The 21,328-nt window shown below is 44.3% G+C and overlaps 1 protein-coding gene across 1 annotated transcript in view; it reads right to left on the bottom strand.

The window, feature by feature from the left end:
• Parp4 (poly(ADP-ribose) polymerase family member 4) overlaps positions 1–21,328 on the bottom strand; it is a 90,979-nt gene that overhangs the window by 27,082 nt on the left and 42,569 nt on the right. The window contains exons 17-27 of the mRNA XM_036198507.1: positions 20,359–20,445; positions 17,671–17,835; positions 17,002–17,048; positions 16,688–16,766; positions 14,828–14,965; positions 10,931–11,126; positions 8,931–8,998; positions 6,322–6,509; positions 3,703–3,802; positions 1,831–2,001; positions 1,194–1,274 (exon numbers count right to left, since the gene is read on the bottom strand). Of these exons, the coding sequence (XP_036054400.1) occupies positions 1,194–1,274; positions 1,831–2,001; positions 3,703–3,802; positions 6,322–6,509; positions 8,931–8,998; positions 10,931–11,126; positions 14,828–14,965; positions 16,688–16,766; positions 17,002–17,048; positions 17,671–17,835; positions 20,359–20,445 (1,320 nt within the window). The remainder of the gene's footprint in view (positions 1–1,193; positions 1,275–1,830; positions 2,002–3,702; positions 3,803–6,321; positions 6,510–8,930; positions 8,999–10,930; positions 11,127–14,827; positions 14,966–16,687; positions 16,767–17,001; positions 17,049–17,670; positions 17,836–20,358; positions 20,446–21,328) is intronic.

Here is a 21,328-nt window from a genome sequence, read left to right as displayed (position 1 = left end):
TATTCAGTTCTGTGTGGTCAGCCCTAAGCATGTGTACATAAGAGCAACAGTAAATGGGCTCAACAGGTTTTATTTATTTGTGTGTGTGTGTGTGTGTGTGTGTGTGTGTGTGTGTGTGTGAGAGAGAGAGAGACAGAGAGAGACAGAGAGAGAGACAGAGAGACAGAGACAGAGAGAGAGAGACAGAGAGAGAGAGACAGAGAGAGAGAGGAGAGAGAGAGCACAAGAGAGAATAATTATACAAGAGGTCATGAACTTGAGAGAGTGGGGGAGGAGTCGACACAGGAGTTGGAGAGAGAAGGAGGGATAGAAATGATGTAAATACAGTACCCATGTGTGAAATTCTCAGAAGGATAAAAAAATTAGTTAAAAATGCTGTTAGAAAAAAAGAAAAAAAGATCTTTAAATTGCTGTAATTTGGGCCTTCACTGTAATAATCAGCAACAGTAAATGATCCATTTTCCTGAGTTCTGAGAAAGGGCTTAGGGAACCTCCAACTCCTATCCAATTTTGCCAAGCTGGACAAGTGCGTAATGTGAGGACCAAGACTGGTGTTTGGCATTTGAACTGGGGAGTCTTGTGGGGCTGAGCCCTTACCCAGGGGGTCTGTGACAACTTCTGTTAGACAGTGTCAGAATGTGGTGGTGTGTGCATGGACCATTAGCACTCAAGAGGCTGAGGCAGGAGAAATGCTTCATATTCAAGGCCATCTTGAGCTAGACAGTATCTCAAACAAAACAAAACAGATGATCGCATTTTGTTTGGAGAAAAGGTCTCATGTAGCCTAGGCTGACTTCAAACTTGCTTTGTATCCAAGGAGGACCTCAAGTTCCCAATCTTAATGCCTCTGCCTCCCACGTGCTGGGTTGTAAGTATTGTATACACAATTACACCTTGAAGTTACTCATAATCATGGATACCTGTAGAGATACACCCAGATCCACGAATCCCAGATGAAGACCCATCCCGATGGCACAGAGAGCCCCTGACCACCCTTCATGTGTACTGACACATCAGCACGGAAAACAAAGGAAGTACATGGAGCTTATAGGTGAAAACTGAGAATTATTACTTTCTCTCCATAGCGTTAAGCGTGTGTGTACCTGGAAATGGAAGAGAGACTTCCACCTGCCTGGCTAGGCTCTCCCACTGAGTTCTACCCACAGCCCAGTACTTGAAGGTTTGAATCTTACAGTCCCAGTTGTCTTCTGGAGCTCAGTAGTTGACACCATCGTACAAAATTCCTTCTCTTGGATGAACGCACACAGAGTTGCCTGAAATAGGAGTGTTTCATTAGCTTTTTTTTCTTTTCTTTCTTTCTTTCTTTCTTTCTTTCTTTATTTCTTTCTTTCTTTCCTTTCTTTCTCTCTTTCTTTCTTTCTTTCTTTCTTTCTTTCTTTCTTTCTTTCTTTCTTTCTTTCTTTCTTTCTTTCTTTCTTTTTCATTTGGTTTGGTTTTTCCAGACAGGGCTTCTCTGTGTAGCTTTGTGCCTTTCCTGGAACTCACTTTGTAGTCCAGGCTGGCCTCGAACTCACAGAGATCCTCCTGCCTCTGCCTCCCGAGTGCTGGGATCAAAGGCGGGCGCCATCACCGCCATTTATTAGCATTTCTACTCCCACTGTGTCAGTTAGTTTAACAGCAGCTCTTCTGGTAGCATCCTCCCCTCTCAAGAGAAATCAAGAGCTTCCTTGAGGCATGGGGAGTGGGGTGTGTGGCGGGTGTGGGGGGGTTCGGGCCATAATGCCAATAGGAGGCAAAGGGGTGGGGTGGGGAGAAGAGCAGTAGCAGCGTTGTCTTTGCCATGGTGTAAGGAATTATGCATCTTCTTACCTGTGTGCAATGAGGAATGAATCCGTAGACAAGGAGTCGGTCATTATGGAACAAGGAAGGCACCTGGACTGGAGCCTGCAGAGGCTCAGGGGCGTCTCTGCTGAGCTGCTGCCACTTGACGGAGACAGAGTGGCAGCCTGGGGACCGTACCCTGGTCATCTGGGCTTCTATCTATAATAAAAGAAAATGCTTCTCCTTCACTGTTACCATCTGACAAAACAGGCCTGGGGTATATCTCAGTTGGCAGAATGCCTTGTATGGATGATTAATCCCCAGCACCCTAAGGCCAACAAACCACAAAAAATAGCTACTTAACACTTGAAAGCTTAATTCTGTCTTTGGGATTTTATAGCTTTTTTGGTTTTTCTTTTCTTCCTGCCATGGAGCATTTTTCCAAAGTGGGAACAATTTGAGACGGGGTCTTACTATGCAGCCCTGGCTGGCCTGGAACTCGCTTTGTAAACCAGGCTGGCCTCAAACTCATAGTGATCCACCTGCCTCTACCACCTGAGTGCTGGGACTAAAGGTGCCACCAGCTTAAATATATATATTTTAAGTTTTTCTATTTCAGTTTGTGGTGAAGGCTAACCAGTGGAGGCCCTTGCCACACAAGCTTGACAGCTCTGGAACGTTGCCAGTGGGAATGTGAACTGTGTAGCTGCTGTGGAGAAAAGAGTGATAAATCCTAAGAAAACTAAACAGTTACTCCATGAGTCAGTAATTTCACTTCTGAGTACAAACCCAGAAGTGAACCAATGGAAGGGCCAGACAGGTACTGTAGGCCAGCGTTCACATCAGGGCCTTTCACAGCAGCATATGGTGGGAATGAGCCACGTCCATTGATAGGTCAACGAAGAAAACGAGTGTGTGTGAGATCTGTATCTATCTATCTATCCATCACCTATCTATCTACCTATCATCTACCTATCTACCTATCTATCTATCTATCAATCATCTATCTATCTATCTATCTATCTATCTATCTATCTATCTATCATCTCTCTATCTATCTATCATCTCTCTATCTATCCATGATGGAATTATTTTATTTGCATATTTGATAGACTATTATTCATCCCTAAAATGGGTATTGTGGAACACACCTGAAACCTCAACACTGGAGTAATGGAAACAGAAGGATCAGGAGTTCAAGTCCAGTCTCAGCTCAGCCTGGGTTACATGAGACTCCTTTTTCAAAACCCAATATAAAAATAATAAAATATTTGGCCTTAAAGTGAAAAGAAATCTTGTCAAAAACATGACACAGATGAGTCTTTTGGACATTACACTGAGTTTAAAAAGTTAGACAGAAAAGAACAAATGCCTCAGGCCTCAACATCTACAAGTATCTGGAGAGAACAAATTCATATAGGTACTGTGCGCTAACCAATTGCCACTGGAGCTCTGAGCAAATTCATAAAGACCAGAAGTAGAACAGACATTGTGTCAGGTGCTGGAGGCAGAAGGCAATACAGAGTTACTATTTAGACTTTTGTCAGGGATTGTGAAGAAGTTCTGGAAATGGCTGGTAATGCTGGTTACATAACACTGTGGATAAGTTTATACGAATGAAATGGACTTGTAAATCTCATGTGTATTTTATCCCAGTGAAACACTAGCGTCTGGGTGTGGTCACCTCTGTAACACCAGCACTGTAGAGAAGAGAACAGGAGTGCTGTAAAGGCATGAACCATCACCTCTGGCTTGGCCCTTCTTATTATTTATGAAAATGTTTTTAAAAGCTTTGGCCTCCTTGTAGGTCTTGTCTATTCACAAAAGGACAGAAGTTACTACAGACTTGCAAGAAAACAGGATTTGCACATGTAAACACAGGAGTACAGATAAGATGTTAAAAAAAACAACCCCACATACCTGTTTTTTCCAACTCTGTTTGGATTTTGAGTTAAAATATTCAAATACTCCAGCACCATACTGAGACAAGGTCCTCAAGATGTGATGATTTGCTGTAGAACTGATCACATTTCACACATTTTAATTTTTGTTGTTATTATTTTTGTTTGTTTTTTGAGACAGGGTTTCTTTGTGTAAAAGCCCTGACTGTCCTGGAACTCTATAGACCAGGCTGGCCTCGAACTCAGAAATCCACCTGCCTCTGCCTCCTGGGTACTGGGATTAAAGATGTTTGCCACCACACCTGGCTTCCACGTTTTAAATGTTAAGACACTTAGGGTTGGTTGTCTCTTCAAAGGAATAGATGTATAACCTGTTTTCTACCCAGAAGGCTGGGAATGGATGTGGTTAATAACCTGATGAACTCTATCCTTATGCTTGAGGCTACACTTGGTCCCTCCAGACTCTTACAAACAGGATCAGAGGTGGTTAACAGCCTAGGTGACCTCTGTGCTATCTGTGTGACTGAGGCCACACCAGACCCTCCCCCAAGCCCTTAAGATAACACAAAAGAAGTGACAGGTACTTTAGAAAGAGTTTTGATATAATTATGCCTTAAGCTTTATTGTGCACATGGGGTTGTATTACACCAGGAAACTTTTCCCCCCCAAATTGTACTGTACTTAAATATGCCTAAAATAAAATGCCTGGTGTCAGACTCTAGAGTTTGAACCAATACCGGCTGCTAAGTCATATTGAACCAGACTTTCTTCTTGTCTCACATGGATGACACTTTGCAGGCCATGGTGCATTAGCAGAGACCTCCATGGCAAAAATATTAAACAATAAATAAATAAAATCTAGTACTTCCATACTTAAAAACTAACAACAACAACCCCAAAAGGTACTGGGCATGATGTCATACTTGGGAGATGGAGGCAGGGGGGAATCAGGAACCCCAGGGGATCCTTGGTTACATTTTGAGGCCAGCCTGGGCCACACAGAGACCTTTCATAAACTAAACAAACAGAAAACTCAACAGATATCAGAATGATACTTGATAAAGATAGCAACCTAAAGAGCTAGAATGTAGCTCACATTATAGAGTGTTTGCCTGGCATGCACAAGGCACTGGGTTCAATCCCCAGCCCTGAGCAAACCAGGTGTGCCAGAACACATCTGTAATTCCACCCTTGGGAGGCAAAGGTAGGAGGATCAGAGTTCAAGCTCTCTCTCTGCTATTTTGAGAGTTCATGGCCAGCCTGGGCTACATGAGGCCCTGTCACAAAACAGAACATATCAGCCTAGCCAGGCATGGTGGCATATGCCTGTAATCTCAGCATGCGACGATCTGAGGGGAGAGGACCACAAGTTCCAGGCCAGCATGGTCTGCATAGTAATTTCCTGGCTAGCCTGGGCCATTGAGTGAGACATTGTCCTAAGACAAAACAGTTGATACAAAGGGAAATAAGCAGACATGGAGAGTTGCCGGGGCAGCAAGAACTACTTTAATCACCAATATCCGTGGAGCGCCTTCAGGGCTGTGAAGGGACAGGAACGGAATGCTGGGAAGGTATGTGGATGTCCTGGACACCAGAAAATGGGGGCTTGTAGTCAGAGCTCATTTGTGAGGACTGCACAGCAGTCTACATGTCACCTCACTGATCTGGCTCATGTCCTGCCTCGGAACAGGGACACCTGGTGTCCTGGGGAGGGAGTGTGCAGGAAGACCATAGGAGCTTCAGGGGCAGGCTCCAGATGGGGGGCTCTACACAAACAGTAGGAGCCCCCCCAATTTTCCTTACACAGATTCTAACTACAATTTGTAATGGAGTTTTCCTGTCCTGACCACCTGCTCCCAAATAACGAACACAGAGGCTGAATATTACTTATAAATGATCAGCTGAAAGCTCGGGCTTGTTTCTACCTAACTCTTACACTTAAATTAACCCACTTATCTCTGCTTTGCCATGTGGCTCATGGCTTGTTCCTTCATTTTCCATACATCCTGCCTCTTCGGCAGCTGGCTGGCTGGCGTCTCTACAGACTCCGCTCTTCTTCATCCCAGTATCTTCAGTTAGACTGCCCCACCTAACTTCATCCTGCCTTGCTATAGGCCAATCAGCTTCTTTATTAGCCAATGAGATTCATACACATTCACAGTGTCTAAAGGATTATCCCACAGCAACAATTGGCGAGTCATTCCAACAACTTGTGGAAAGACTGTGGCTCCAGGATTTCAATGCAAATGTAGGAAACTGATGGCACATGAGCAGGAGAAGGCAGGTGTGAGGCAGGGGTAGCCCCAAGTGCAGGCATTGCTAACCGTACCCAAATCAGCCCCAGGGAGCTGTGCCAGGCCCCCAAGGACAAGCTAGTCACCTGAATTCTAATGCAAAATAATAATCCCATGACGTAGGTATTTCTTTTTCACCTTCATTTTACAAATCAAACAGCCTGCCCAAGATCCCTGTAGCTGTGAGACCCTGGCAGCATGGTCCCAAGCCAAGAGCTCGGCCTCTGCAATGTATAGATTCTATATACTCATACCAACTTCCAAGCTTGCAAAACCCCCGACAGGCCAACTAAAGACTTGTCCACTGCCTTTGTCACTTCGGTGACCAGATCTCTGGGACTTACCCAACAGCACAGGTGAACAGTCTGGTGTGCTGGGTATTTCTTCTCACAAGCTGCAATGTCAGACTCTCACTTTGGAGGTGCCCATCAGATATGAGGAGAATGTTCCGTAACCCTTCAGATGGGTACAGGAGACTTAAGTAGCGGAGAATTTTCCAGAAGTCTGTGTTCCCCATGTTAGGTTCTGCGGACTGCAGGGGAGGAAGCGTCATATCATCATTAACTGTGGGGTGAACATAGTAACCACTACACTCTGGATGTGATGACAAATTAAGGCTCCCTCCGGCCCCCTACTGAGGATCCAAATACCCAGGGACTGCTGCAGAAGAGGCTCTTTGATAATAGTGCCTATCTGGTTCCAGTGACTGTCCAAAGAGAAACTGGTCCCAAACAGAAATCCTGTACAGCTTGGATAGGTTTTGAGCTATAGCACTGCACAGACGCTGTCACCTGGAAATCTCTGATAGGTCCTAGATCCAAGTCACACTCTGAGCAATTAAACATGTCTTACAGAGACAGAAACTGCAAGCTTGGCCATTTTGGACAAAGGGAGATTTACACAGCAAAAACATTGTCCCGGTTGTTGTTCTTGGGTAGTTGTTAACCCAGGTCCTCCTGCCTGGCTGGCAGTCTTGGTGAACAAAGCTTAACAGAAATGTATCCTCGGTTGTGATGATATATTGTGTACCCTAATAAAATCCTGCCTGAGGATCAGAGGACAGAACAAGACACTAGATTAAACATAGAGGTCAGGCAGTGGTGGCATACAACCTTTAATCCTAGCACTAGGGAGGCAGAGATCCATCTGGATCTCTGTGAGGTCAAAGCTACACTGGACTACATGAGATTGACTCAGTCTAGGAGAAAAACAGAGCCAGGCAGTGGTGGCACACACCTTTAATCCCAGCACTTGAGATCTCATACCTTTAATCCCAGTGTTTGGGAAGCACACACCTTTAATCCCAGCACTAAGAAGGAAGTGATATGGCTCAGGTAGAAAGGTATAAGGTGTGAGGAGACAGGAAGAAAAAGGCTTTTTCAGGACTGAGGACTGAGGCTTTCAAACAGGATTTGTGGAGTTGTCGAGGTGAGACAGGCAGTGGCTTGTTCCTTTGTCTCTCTGATCTTTCAGCATTCACCCCACTATCAGGTTCTGGGTTTTTTTATTATAAGACCATTTTAGATTTCTAGCAACACTTGGTAACCCTGAGCTCTAATTACATTAGAGGTCAGCTCTGCTTTTCTTATCTTTCAGTAGTTCCTAAGAAGCCTGGTTAGTGCACTACTTACCTTACAGTCAGATTTGAGGCAGCGTTCCTTTAACTAAATTCTACCTCTGTATAACTTAAGATTTCCTAAGCAAGTTTATTGGTAAATCCTTTATAACATCAGTTTATTACTTCCATCATGGAGACCTGCATGCTGTCATTAATTCCTCATTCATTGAAACAAGCATGTCAGAACATAGTGTCATAAAAAATTATATACTCATAGAATGAAGATACTTATAACCTTTTAGTTTATTCCATGCCCCACAGCAACTATAATATTACCACCGAACATCTAGAAACTAGTTTTCAAAGAACTAAACATCTGTGCAGAGAAACATGCCGTCAAATCACTATTGACTTTGCTGGCCTAGGTGATACCACTGTTCATTTTAAAACAATGGACAGAAGAAAAATTTCCAAAATGCTTATGGGATCATATTGAGGGGTAGGAATGAAGGCAATTTTTCTTCCTGGTTGTTTAATTTTTTTAATTATATTTTTGATGTGTGTGTGTGTGTGTGTGTGTGTGTGAGGCGGGGGTCACGGGGGTGGGCCATGGTGCATGTGTAGAGGTCACACAGCTTGTGAAAGCCAGTTTTCTCCTTCTAACATGTGGGTCCTAGGGTGGAACTCAGCCACTGCCTTTACCCACTGAGCCATCTCCCCAGCCCCCCTTTTTTAGTTTTTTTGAGACAGGCACAGCTCAGGCTGGCCTCAAAGTTACTAGGTAGCTAACCTCCTTGTTCTTGAACTCCCGATCCTCCTGCCTCTGCCTGTTGAGTGCTGGGATTGCAAGTTTGATTTTTCTCTTTTCACTTTTGCTAAATTCCAATTAAAGAAAGGTCAAACCATCCTCACCATCACCATCACCATCACCATCACCATCACCATCACCATCACCATCACCATCACCAGAGTCACTGCTGTGGGATGGACAACTGACTTCTCCCACCCCACAAGGTTTTATTATCTGCCTGTGGTGCTATTGAGAGTTGATGGGACCTAGTGTACTAGGATTCAGACTGGGGTATGCCCTTGAAGAAGGGGATACTGGGCCCCTGGCCCTGCCTTTCTCTGCTCCTGAGCCCTTGGGTGAATGACCCACCTCCCCCTGCTGTAACACGCTGTGCTGCCAAAGGACCAAAGCCAGAGGGCCAAGCAAATATAGACTGGGACCTCTGAAAGTGTGAGCTAAAGAGACTTCCCTCCTTATAAATTGTTTATATCTCATGCATTTATAGAAAAAGCTGACTCACATCCACCAATGTGCAAACATCCCAGGATTAAGTCCTGGACAGCACCTTCGCAAAGACTCGGGGTGGGTGGGGATAGTTCTCTTACCATAATGAATTCTGTGGCCATTTTATTGCTTGTAATGTACTTAGGATATGAAAACAGCTCCTTGTAACCTGTGTAATAAGAAGGTATGATATATTGCCATTAAATACTCACCAGATTAACCACTAACAAACACCAATGCTACTTTATACTACTACTTCTACCATAAAGAACATAAGATATTTATGTGGTATATGTTTCCTTTTCAGAAAACTATGTACAAATACTTTAACATACAAACACCACTCATGTTTCAAGCATATTCTATAAACTCTACTATATGAGAAGTTCTGAGTCAAGCTCTAGGTAGAGATCTGTGCATCATCCATGGAAAGCAAAGTTCAGGACACTTCGGTGGCATGGGTGGCTCAGCCCTGGCAGTGCAGAGTCCCCAGCAAAGTGCTCGCCATCCCGATATAATCATGTTCCTGGCAGAACAATCCTAGCTTCAATGTAAAAAAAGCTAGGTGGATGGCATAGAAGATGAGACTCAATGGGATAGGACTGTCCCTGACCCTACTCTGTGCTCCTTCTTTCATCCCTGGGATGCCTTAATTATTTATTTCTTTGAGACAGGGTCTTGCTATGTAGCTCAGGCTAGCCTGGAATTCTCAATGTAGCCCAGGCTAGCCTTGAAGTCTTGTCAGTCCTACTGCCTCCGTCTCTGGGGCTCTAGGATTACAAAGCCACTGTGCCCAGAACAAAGGCACCATTAACCATATGATTGGTTACCCTAAGATTATTTTTGTAATCCCTTTGCCAGTAGGTAATGCCCAACTAGGATGGCATAGCCAAATAACTGTGTTTCAAGCCATTTAAGTAATTTGGTGCTTAAGTCATTAACCTGATCCGTAGATTTGAGCCACCACTCCAAGCTCTGCCCTGTCATAGTCTTGAGTTGTCCCTGCTGTCCTTCCTGGAGGGTGACACTGACCTAGTAACAGCGTTGGCCTGGTGCTGCCTGAGCCCATTCCTAACACATTATCTATGACTGCGCTGGTTGCAAATGTCAGTCTTGACTCTTTGGACCTTCTATTAAATAAACCAAGGTTCTTGTGTTTTGTTTAGTAGATGATTACATTGGTCACACTTGTACCCACTATATAGCAAAGCTTAAAATCTTTTGTGGTGGTATTGTGTTCCCCACAATATTGTGCACCCTAATAAATTTTTCTGGGGTCAGAGAACAGACAGCCACTAGAACAGAGCCAGAAATGGTGGCTAGAAAATGGGTCAGAGCAAGCCATAGCAGAAGTTGGGCGGTGGTGGTGCACGCCTTTAATCCCATTTAATCCCAGCACTTGGGAGGCAGAGCTAGCCGGATATCTGAGTTCAAGGCCACTTTAGAAACAGCTAGGCATGGTGACACAGCCTTTAATACCAGAAACCCAGCCTTTAATCCCAGGGAGTGATAGCAGAAAGCAGAAAGGTATATAAGGCCTGAGAACCAGGAACTAAGCTAGTTAAGCATTTAGTTAGTTAAGCATTTGGCTGGTTTAGCATTCAGGCTTTGGAGCAGCACAGTTCAGCTGAAAGCCATTCAGATGAGGACTCAGAAGCTTCCAGCCTGAGGAAACAGGATCACCTGAGGAACTAGCAAGATGAGATAGCTGTGGCTTGTTCTGCGTCTCTGATCTTCCAGCGTTCACCCCAATAACTGGCCTCGGGTTTGATTTCATTAATAAGAACCTTTAAGATTCATACTACAATCTTCGGCCTACATTAGCTCTATACTTACAAGACTACGATGTAAGGGCTATCATCATGCCGATGGAAGAACCAAGGCACCAAAAGTTTAAGCAGACTTGCCCAAAGTGACTACTGAGCTTATGAACAGGAGAGGTGGGATCTTCTCCAAGAGGCTCCGATGTAGCCTTCTGTGCGTCAGATTCATGCTAAGCTGTCTCCCACTGACAGACAGGGCCAGCCGGGCTGCAACACTCACGTCTGCACATGCTCGCATTAAGGAAGAGATACATGAAGGACTGGGACAGTGCACTCACCTGTGCCAAACTGCAGAACATTCACTTTTTGCTCTCTACCCACCAGAGACAGAGCGTACAAGGCGACTTGCTTGGCTTGCACGAAGGTCACACCCTCCATGGAACTGGAACAGTCAAGACAAATAATCACTTCATTCTTTTCACGGAGGCCAGGAAGGGTGGCCGCAAGATCTGGTTGAAAGACGAGCATGCAAGCCTAAAAGGAGAAAAAGACACTGGGTCAGAGGATTTTGGAACTTAAATGGTGAGACACCTGCAATTCTGAAAGTGTCTAGGGCCTGTGAGATGGCTCAGTAGGTAAAAATGCCTTCTGTTTAAGCCTGATGACCGGACTTCAACCCCAGAAGCCACAGGGAAATAGAGAACATGCTCAAAGTTTTCTTCTGGCCCTTCTAGGCTTTCTGTGGCACATGTTTACAACACACACACACACACACACACTCTCTCTCTGTCTCTCTCTCTCTCTCTCTCTCTCTCTCTCTCTCTCTCTCGCACACATGAGAAGAAAACCTTCTGGTAAACCAATGCTACCAAAATAAAACAGAACAGTTTCTCTTTTTATTCTTTTGAGGCAGGGTCTCCATTATGTGACAAAAGCTAGCCTAAAAATGCTATATAGTCAAGGTCACCTTGAACTTTTGATTCTCTTACTTATTCTTCCAAAGTTCTAAGACTACAGGTATATATCACCACTCAAAGTTATTATTTTTCCAATAATAAAATGACCTACTAGGAGTTAAAGGAGGGGGCATCCCAGGCATTCAAATAAAAAGCCGAATGTAGGAGATGGAGATGTAAACACATAGGGCAAAACCAGGGAGAAATCACAAGTCTACATGGGGTTGGGGGATGCAGCTCATTGGTACAGTGTTGCCTAGTAAACACAAAGGCCTTGGTTTGATCTCCAGCACTGCATAGAATGGAGGTGGTAGTTCCTTATAATTTCTTCCATGGGCAAGAGAGGCAGGGAGATCCGAAGTTTAATGACTTTCAGGCTAGCCTGAGCTACATAAGACTCTGGTACTGAAACACAGACTATCTAAAACAAAACCAAACCAACAAAAATCACAGGACCTGGCCTTGTGCCAATAATGAATGGCCACATCTCTCTCACTCACACACTACTATCAAAGGAACACAGATGCTGTGGTGATTGCTCAAGTCCATGCACAGACAGACCTCTTATTAGCCAGTATGTAAACTAGTCCCCCTATCTTTAGGTTTCAGTTTTAAGTTCTGTTTTAATTGTATTTTTCTGTGCATGGGTGTTTTGTCTGCATGATAATTTATATGTACCACGTGGATACTGGGTGTCCCTGAAACCAAAAAGAGGGTATGGGATCCTCTGAACCAGAGTTACAGAGGGTTGTGGTCACCATGTGGGTGCTGGGAATCAAACCCAGGACCTCTGGAAGAGCAGCTAGAGCTCTTAACCACTGAACCATCTCTCCAGCCCTTTAAGCTAATTTTTTTTTTTTTTTAGATTTATTTATTTTGTATACAGTGCTCTGTCTGCATGTGTGCCTCCATGTCAGAAGAGGGCGCCAGATCTCATTACAGATGGTTGTGAGCCACCATATGGGTGCTGGGAATTGAACTCAGGACCTCTGGAAAAGCAGCCTGTGCTCTTAACCTCTGAGCCATCTCTCCAGCCCCAGCTATTTTTATTATATTTTTCCTTATTTCTAAATTTCTTTGTTTATTTAGTGTGCATGTATGTATGGGCACATGGATGTGGACGTGAGAGGACAGTTTGTGGGGGCCTGTTCTCCTACCAAGTGGGTCTCTGAGATCAAACTTAGGTCTTCAGACTTCCTTCTCAGCCCCAAGGTTCAGTTTAAATTTTAACCGAAGTAGCAATTCTTTGTTACAAACGCACACAATTGGAACCTACATGGGACTAGACTAGGCCCTCTGCATAGGGGAGACAGTTGTGTAGCTGGGTCTGTGATCAGGATCTATCCCTGAGGCATGAGCTGGCTTTCTAGAGCCCATTACCTATGATGGGACCCTGCTCAGCCTTGATGCAGGGGGAGGGGCTTGGACCTGCCTCAACTGAATGTACCAGGCTCTGCTAACTCCCCGTGGGAGGCCTTACCCCCACATAGACTGGAGGGGGTAGCTGGGGAGGGGAGTGGGAAGAGGGCGAGAGAGGATCTGTGGTTGGAATATAAAATGAATGAAAATATTTTAAAATAAAAAACAAGCAATTAGAGCCGGGCGGTACTGGCACATGCCTGTAATGCCGGCACTCGGTCTGAGGAAAATTTATGGGAGTCATTTCTCTCTTTCTACCATGTGGGTCCCAGGGATCTAAACTCAAGACTGTTAAGACTGGGCAGCGAGCACCTTTAACTGCTGAGCCATCTCTCTGGCCTTTAGTAGTTATTTTTTAGTATCAGCTTTTTTAAAATTTCTATATTTGTATGTGTGTGCACATGCATGTGTATATGTACACACACACACACACACACACACACACACACACACACGACATGTCCTCATGTGGAGAGTGGAGGACAACTTGCAGAAGTCAGTTCTCTTTCCACCATGTGGGTTCCAGGCAACTGAGGAATACCGGATGTATTTTAGTAGCTGTGTCTCCTGGCATATAAAATGCCTCATGAGGTGAAACATCCTTGAAGCTATAGTCAGGTTGTTCCGGCTATATCAGAAACTAAGGCACCAAGGCATTTCGTGTGCACTAAGATAGAGTCTACATCCTTAAGAGACCCCCACCCTGACTGGGTGGTAGTGGCACACGCCTGTAATCCCAGCACTCGGGAGGCAGAGGCAGGTGGATCTCTGTGAGTTCGAGGCCAGCCTGGCCTACAGAGCTAGTCCAGGACAGGCTCCAAAGCTACAGAGAAACCCTGTCTCAAAAAACCAAAAAAAAAAAAAAAAAAAGACTTCACCCTTGTAACATCACTTAGACTGTGATTATGTACCACTTACTCTGTGGGATTTTCTAGAAGATCATAGGAAGAAATGCCCCAAGAGGAAAGTCTGACCCACCATGATTTGGGAGGCAAAGGGTCACCTCACCCCATGAAAAAACCACCACTTTGTAAGTGTTCATGAAACTTGTTGAAAATCCATGAAAAAGGCACTGGACTGCTTGCCTTTGGGGCAGCCCATTGAGTCTCTTTGGAATGTTTGCTTTGCTTAGCTTTGCTAAACAAACTGGTTAAACTATGTCTCTAGACTGTCTTCTTTCCTTCACGGAGACAAGGACCAATATCTACCCTCACCCCATCAACACTGGATGGGGTGGCACATGCCTGTACTTCTAGCATCTGGGAGACTAAATCAAGAGGACCACAAGTTCAAGGCCAGTCTGGGATAGAAAGAAAGTTCAAGACCAGCCTAAATTACATAGAAAGATCCTGTTTCAAAATACAAACAGGGTTGGGGATTTAGCTCAGTGGTAGAGCGCTTGCCTAGCAAGTGTCAAGGCCCTGGGTTCGATCCTCAGCTTCAAAAAAAAAAAATACAAATTCCAACTTTAGTAACATATTTATTCATACATTTTTCCAGTATACAGTACCTCCTACTTCTATTACTATCATCATTATTATATTTTTGAGACAAGGTCTCAGAAAGCACATGCTGGTCTTAAATTTTTATGTAAGGATAACACCAAACTCCTGATTTCCCCTTGACTCTATTTCCCAAGCATTGGATTAATAGGCATGAGGCACTATGCTCAGCTATTTCATGTATGTATGTATGTATGTATGTATGTATGTATGTATGTATGTATGTACGTATGTTGGTGTTTTCTTGCTATATAGTTAAGGCATGCTTTGAACTAGTGGTAATTCTCCTGCCTCAGCTTTCCTAAATGAACTACCACATCTGGCAGTGTTTCTGACTCCTAAGTAAGAAGGAACGTACCTCACTTTCTTTTTCTGGATGTTTTTCAACCCACATTCTTGGGAGGTAGGCATCACGCAGACCAATGTGGAGAGAAAATCCATTCTTGTCTAGGGAGCTGCCTTCCACAGTGCTGATCACAGCTTTACAGTCCGTACTCTGCAAAAGAGAACAAGCACATACACACAGTTCAGAACGACAGCATCCTGTCTGTCTGTAATGACCTGCCAAGTGGTAAGTATCTGCGTTAGTTACATAGCTCCATTATGAATCAACACTGCAGTAATATATCCCAAAGTTATTAATGACCACTCTCAGATGGGCTAAGTGTCTGAAACTCTCAGGTAGAGTTATACAGTCAAATCTAGTTAAGTCTGAGACAATTCTGTATCTAAAGATCATAGATCAGTATGTTTATCTGAATACAGCAGAAAGCATACCATATCATCAGAACCTGGAATGATAAAACACATTCACGAGACACCTAGGGATCACACTTGTAAAGCATGTATTTATAAATATGAAACATCTTTTGAAGACAGGGATGATAAGTTTTAAAATAATGAGGACAACACAGCACACTGTAAAATGGCCACAGGACTCTACCCCGGGACACTGAGCATTTTGCAGTGACTTAGAGCTCCCCCGTTTAGCAGTGGTATCTATTGCCAATGGGTTTGACCATGTGACTTACTTTGATCAATACTACTGGCAAATACGATGCAAGCAGGAGACTGAACAGTATGCCATAGAGCTGACCTTGACTTATTGCTAACAGGTGTTGGAGAATATTATTTTAAGATGTGTTACATTTGTTTGTGCTGTGGAACATTTCTTTTAATGATGCAAAGATAGGTTGCATTTGTTTAACTCTGTGAAGCTGGGTTACTTTGCCTGTCTAAAACATCCGATTGATCTAATAAAGAGTTGAATGGCCAATAGCAAGGCAGGAGAAAGGATGGGTGGGGCTGGTGGGCAGAGAGAATAAATAGGGGAATTCTGGGAAGAAAAAAAGAAGGAACCAGAGAAGGAAGGGGACAAGCCACAGAGTAAGAAACAAAGAAAGATATATAGGAATAGAGAACAATAAAAGCCCAGAAGCAAAAGATAAATGGAATATTTAAGTTAAGAAAAGCTGGCTAGAAATAAGCCAAGCTAAGGCCAGGCATTTACAATTAAGAATAAGCCTCTGGGGTTGGGGATTTAGCTCAGTGGTAAAGCGCTTGCCTAGTAAGCCCAAGGCCCTAGGTTCGATCCTCAGCTCAAAAAAAAAAAAAAAAAGAATAAGCCTCTGTAAGCCAGGCAGTGGTGGCCCATGCCTCTAATCCCAGCAATCTAGAGGCAGAGGCAGGTGGATCTCTGTGAGTTCAAGGCCAGCCTGGGCTACAGAGTGAGTTCCAGGACAGGCTCCAAAGCTACACAGAGAAACCCTGTCTTGAAAAACCAAAATAAATAAATAATAAAAAATAAAATGCCATTGTGATACTGGCTCAATTACAGACATTGCTTACATACTCCCATCAAAACAGGATGTCAAAAGGCAACTTGCCCCCCCCCCAATAATGAGGATCAAAGCCAGGGCTCCATATGTGCTGGGCAAACAATTCACAACTGAGCTACCTCCCATCCTTACATGAAGCAGATGAATCAAGACAAAACAGTGAGAACCATTATTAACAGCCCCGAGGCTACGGCAGAGAAGCAGCTTGAACATCCAAAGTGACAGCTGGACTCCAACCTGGGGAGCAGCAAGGGACACTGGCGGCCACTGTGGAAGCCCATGTCGCGCTAGCTCCCTTTTATACCACGTATGTATATTCTTGATACGATAACATGGATGGGAAACGAAGCTCTCCAGAAATCAAAGGAGGATTCACTGACCTTTTGTCTCAGTTCATGTGTGTCACTGGAGATAAAGTCGATCTTGTAGGGCATCTCAATGGACATGGCCAGGGAGAAGCTACCGAAAACGAAGAGGTCATATTAGTACAAGAGCTTAAATTCCCACTTGCAGTTGTTTCTAATTGTCTTTCTTCTTTTTTGCATCACTGAGAATTAGTCACACGTATGAGCACACAGTCTAGCACTGAACCCTACCTCCCAGCCTCTCCAACAATTGTAAATGAAAATTGAAGCTATACAGCCAATGCCCATTGCATGAGGTTGTCCACAGGATCCATATTTTAGGTACTAACCTTTGCTTTGTCCCTATTTCCTTTACACAGACCTTCTCCACTGTATCCTGTTAGAAGAAAAGCTTATGTGAATAACAGAATCCAGGAAGCTTTTAGGGTACTACGGTGATGAGCCAGGCATAGCAGACAGCACCGAGAATTTCATTTCCAAGCGATGACACAGGGCATTGGGTCAGGAGATGACATTAGCTTCTGACATTCTACTGTGTCAGGAACACCTCTGACCATTACCACAAAGATTTTTTTCTTTTTTGAAGATTTATTTATTTATTTTTAATTTTATGGGTATAGGTGTTTTGCTTGCATATGCGTAAGGTACACGAGTTCAGTGCCTGAGAAAGCCAGAAGAGGGCGCTGAATCCTCTGGTTACAGACACTTCTTAGCTGTCACAAGGGTGCTGGGACTTGAACCCAGGTCTTCTGCAATAGCAGCAAGTGCTCTTAAACCACTGAGCCATCTCTCCTGAACCCGCCCACCACCACTATATACATACATATGGGCTTTTTGAGACAGAGTGTCACTATGGTGCTCTGACTTTCCTAGAATTCCCTCTGTAGACCAGGCTGGCTTTGAACTCACAGAAATCTGCCCACCTCTGCCTCCCAAGTGCTGGGATTAAAGGCATGCTGTACCTGGCTTCCATCAAATCTCATCTTAAGCACACCCACCTGAAGGTTCTCATTCAAAGCCTTGTCCTGTTGCCAGGGCGCCACAGTGGCAGGCATGAAGAAGATGGCCACAGGGCTTTGGATGCTGAGTTCCGTGATGTAGGTGATTTTGATGAGAACCTTCGCCCGAGGGGGTAAGTTTCCAACACTGACAGTGAAAACATCCTGAAATGCAAACGGCGACTGAGAAGCACATCCACTCTCTGCTAGTTGATGCCTTGTATTCACTAGAGTGACTCAAAGACAGCCAGCCAAGTTCTTCCTGAGAAAGTGGTGATATATCATTGCTAGTGTCCAGGGGAACTCTGGAGCAACTCGCTAGTGATGGGGACAGGGAAGAGGGTGGCCACTGGGTAAGTGCTCACGGGACTCCACACTGCAGGCACATACTTTGCACTTGGCCACATGGGTGTCTCCATCCAACCCCTTCGCTGAGGGACCTGTGGCTTCTTTGACTTGATGGCAATTGGCACCAGTGGGTGCAGGCAGCAGCATTCACCTCGTCCTAAGCTTAATCTGCTCACTAAAGGGTAAGCTTATGATCACACTTTTTAAAGTATTTAACAGCCTTTGAATGGAATGCTGGTAATTAGTGTAGAAGCCGGCAACCCAATGAGCAGCAAAGATGGAAGAATAAGAAGTATCTTTCATTCCTTTCCTGTTTTCTGTTTTGCTCTCTCCCTTTCTTCCCTTCTCTCCAGACAGTCTCATTGACCCTACGCTTGCCTCAAACTCACTACCCAGCCAAGGATGACCTTGAACTTCCGGGGCCCCGCCTTACTCCTTTCAAGCAAAGATTCACAGGTGTGTCCCACCAGGCCTGGTTTGTCTGGCGCTACAGGGACTCAGGGCTTCAAGCAAACACTACTGCCCGAGCTACTGATACAGGAGAAACCGAGAATAATAAAGTGAATTATAAAGCCTCTACTAAGACTGTTCAGGAACCATGAGGTCTCACAAAGTAGAATTTAACTAAAGGAGGGCCCCCAGCTCTCTCACTATCAGGAAGGGCATATTTCTGCCAGGCAAACAGGAAACAGAACAACCCTGGTTGACAGCTGCCTGGGAGAAGCAACCCTGGTCTGTCTTAGGGTAACTATGGCAGTATTTTACTTTGTAAATCTCCCCATTTGACCAAACAGCCAAACCTTGGAACTTCTGTCTCTGAGAAACAAGTTTAATGACTCAAAGTGTAACATGGGGCTGTGAAACTACACAAGCTAATTCGGGTTCTGTTCAGGGATGGCTCTCTTCTATGCATTAGCCAGAGCCCGTCACGCACTGTTAGTAAAGAGTCCTTACTCACCTCTATGTGCTGGACTCCTTTCTCACTGGGAAGGCTGTCAATTCTGTAACAATATGTGCTCAGTTCTAGATATACCTTTTCCCTGATATCTAAGGAGCTCATTTCAACATCTCTAAGTACACTTGCCATTCTATCTCTATGATAAAAATTTAACACGGCTGGATTAGAAGAGTAGAAGATTAATGATTAATGTAGGATTAAGTGTTAGTACTATTTTGTTTGTTTCTAAACTTAGTGAGTCTGTGTATGCATGATGTGTGTATGTGTGGCATAAAGTGTGTGAGTATGGATGGGCATGAATTGTGTGTGAATGTGGGCGTGTGTGTGCAGTGGTGTGGATATATGAGCACTGCCTTCCATATGCATGTGGAGGTCAGATGACAGTTGACCGAGGAAATCTATTTTCTTGTGCTACCTTTACGAGGGTTCTGGGGAGCTAAATCAGAGTGCCAAGCTTGCAGAGTGGACACTTTTACCTGCTACCTCACCAGCCCTAAATTACTGCTTTTGACATTAAGTACATCCTGTAGGAAAGAGCTAAAGCAATGAAGGGGAATTATTAAAGAATTCACAGTGCCAATCCTTAAAGCAATTGAATGGGGGCCAGAAATGGCTTGGTGTGATGGTAAAGGCACTAGCCACCAAGCTGATGACTGAGTTCAGTTTCCTGGACCTATGTGGTAGAAGGAGAGAACTGACTCCAGAAAACTGTTCTTCGACTTCTGCATGCTGCGTTGTGAGTGTGTGTGCACACACAATGAATAAATGAATGTGAAAAAATTAAAGCAACTTATCCCTTAGATCTGCATTAACGTTCAGTGTGTTCTTTCCTCAACCAAACATGAACTTTCTAAAGCTCTTACAGGAATGCCTTCTGGGTTTATAAACTTGGTGAAAATTGGACACGTTGATAGGTGAGTTTAGTTCTGGGAAAAACATAAATATATTACACTTTACAGTTGGGATGAAAATCATGTACTCCAAATGTGTGCCATCAGTTCTGGCAAGCCAGTGCCCAGTGGCAGTACCAGCTCTTCCTGTTTCCCATAGTTTGTCTCCCCCTTTGTTTAGACAACTCACAGAGCTGGCTTGGCCTCCTTTACTTCTAGGGGATTTTCATTAGTGTGTTTGAGACAAGGTCTTGCTAGGTAGCTCTGCGTAGCCTAGAGCTCACTATGCAGAACAGGTGGGCCTGGAACTTGTAGCAATTCTCCTGCCTCTCCCTCTGAGTGCTGAGATTATGGTGTGTGGCACCTTGTGTGGCATTTACGAGAGATCTTATAAGCCCAGAGTACTGTAAATGATCTTGGTTCCGATTATGGATTCCTATTTCAAATAATTTCCCATAATACGCTAGCTACTGGATGAATAATGTGCTGTACCGTAGTGTCCTGGTCCATCAAGTAAGCACCGTGGCCTTGGCTGATAGCCTCTCTGTATTTCTGCTGGGCTTCTTCCTTCTCCTTTATCTGGAAAAGACAATTATTATTGAGGAAAAAAATTAGAGATACATTTTACAATTGCAAATTGCTGACTTTTCTTCTGTAAACTTGCTTGAGTTAGACACTGACCCATCCTCTCCCTGGAAATAAGTAAAAAGTTTCAGAGCCCAGCCGTTGGCCTTGGGACAAGGTCTGCAATTACAGATTAAAATAATAATAAGTCTCTGTTTTAAAAAATTCCTCAAATGGGACCCAAGATAAGGACCACCTGGCGAGTCCAGCAAACTAGGTCAAATGTCAGCCAATCACAAGCCTGTAACTATGCAAACTCCCCTCCAGAGTAACCGCTCCCCCTAGACCTCCCCTGAGCCAACCAGTTTATGACTAATGTTACAAAATTTCCCGTGTAACAAAATGATTGCTGAAATATATGATGATTTTTAAATTGGGCCAAACCCGGGGCACCTGGTCTCTTATGCTAATTTTGTAGTTTCTGCCTTTAAAAATGCTTGTAACTGCTGCTCCGGGCTCTCTGACTGACCTGGACAGAGAGCCCACTTCCGCCAGTGCTGAATACATTCCCCATGCGTGTTGCATCTGCTGGTTTGGAATCTTGGTTTCTGGGGGGCCCTCTCGCAGACGAAAGTATCCCAGGGCTCTGGGGTCTTTCAATTATGATGATTTGATTTGTTTTGATTTTTTTCCAGACAAAGTCTCACTCTGTATTAGACTAGCCTACAATTTACCACGTACCCCAGACTGGTCTTGAACTTGCAACAATTGCCAGGTGGTGTTGGTACATGCCTTTAATCCCAGGCAGAGCCAGGCAGATCTCTGAATTCATGGCCAGCCTGGTCTACAGAGTGAGATCCAGGACAGGCACCAAAACTATAGAGACCCCCCCCCCCCA

Source organism: Onychomys torridus, chromosome 9 (assembly GCF_903995425.1).
Source record: "Onychomys torridus chromosome 9, mOncTor1.1, whole genome shotgun sequence".
NCBI classification, from domain to species: Eukaryota; Metazoa; Chordata; class Mammalia; order Rodentia; family Cricetidae; genus Onychomys; species Onychomys torridus.
Note: the sequence above shows the minus strand (reverse complement) of the source record. Positions and strands in the feature narration are given on the sequence as shown.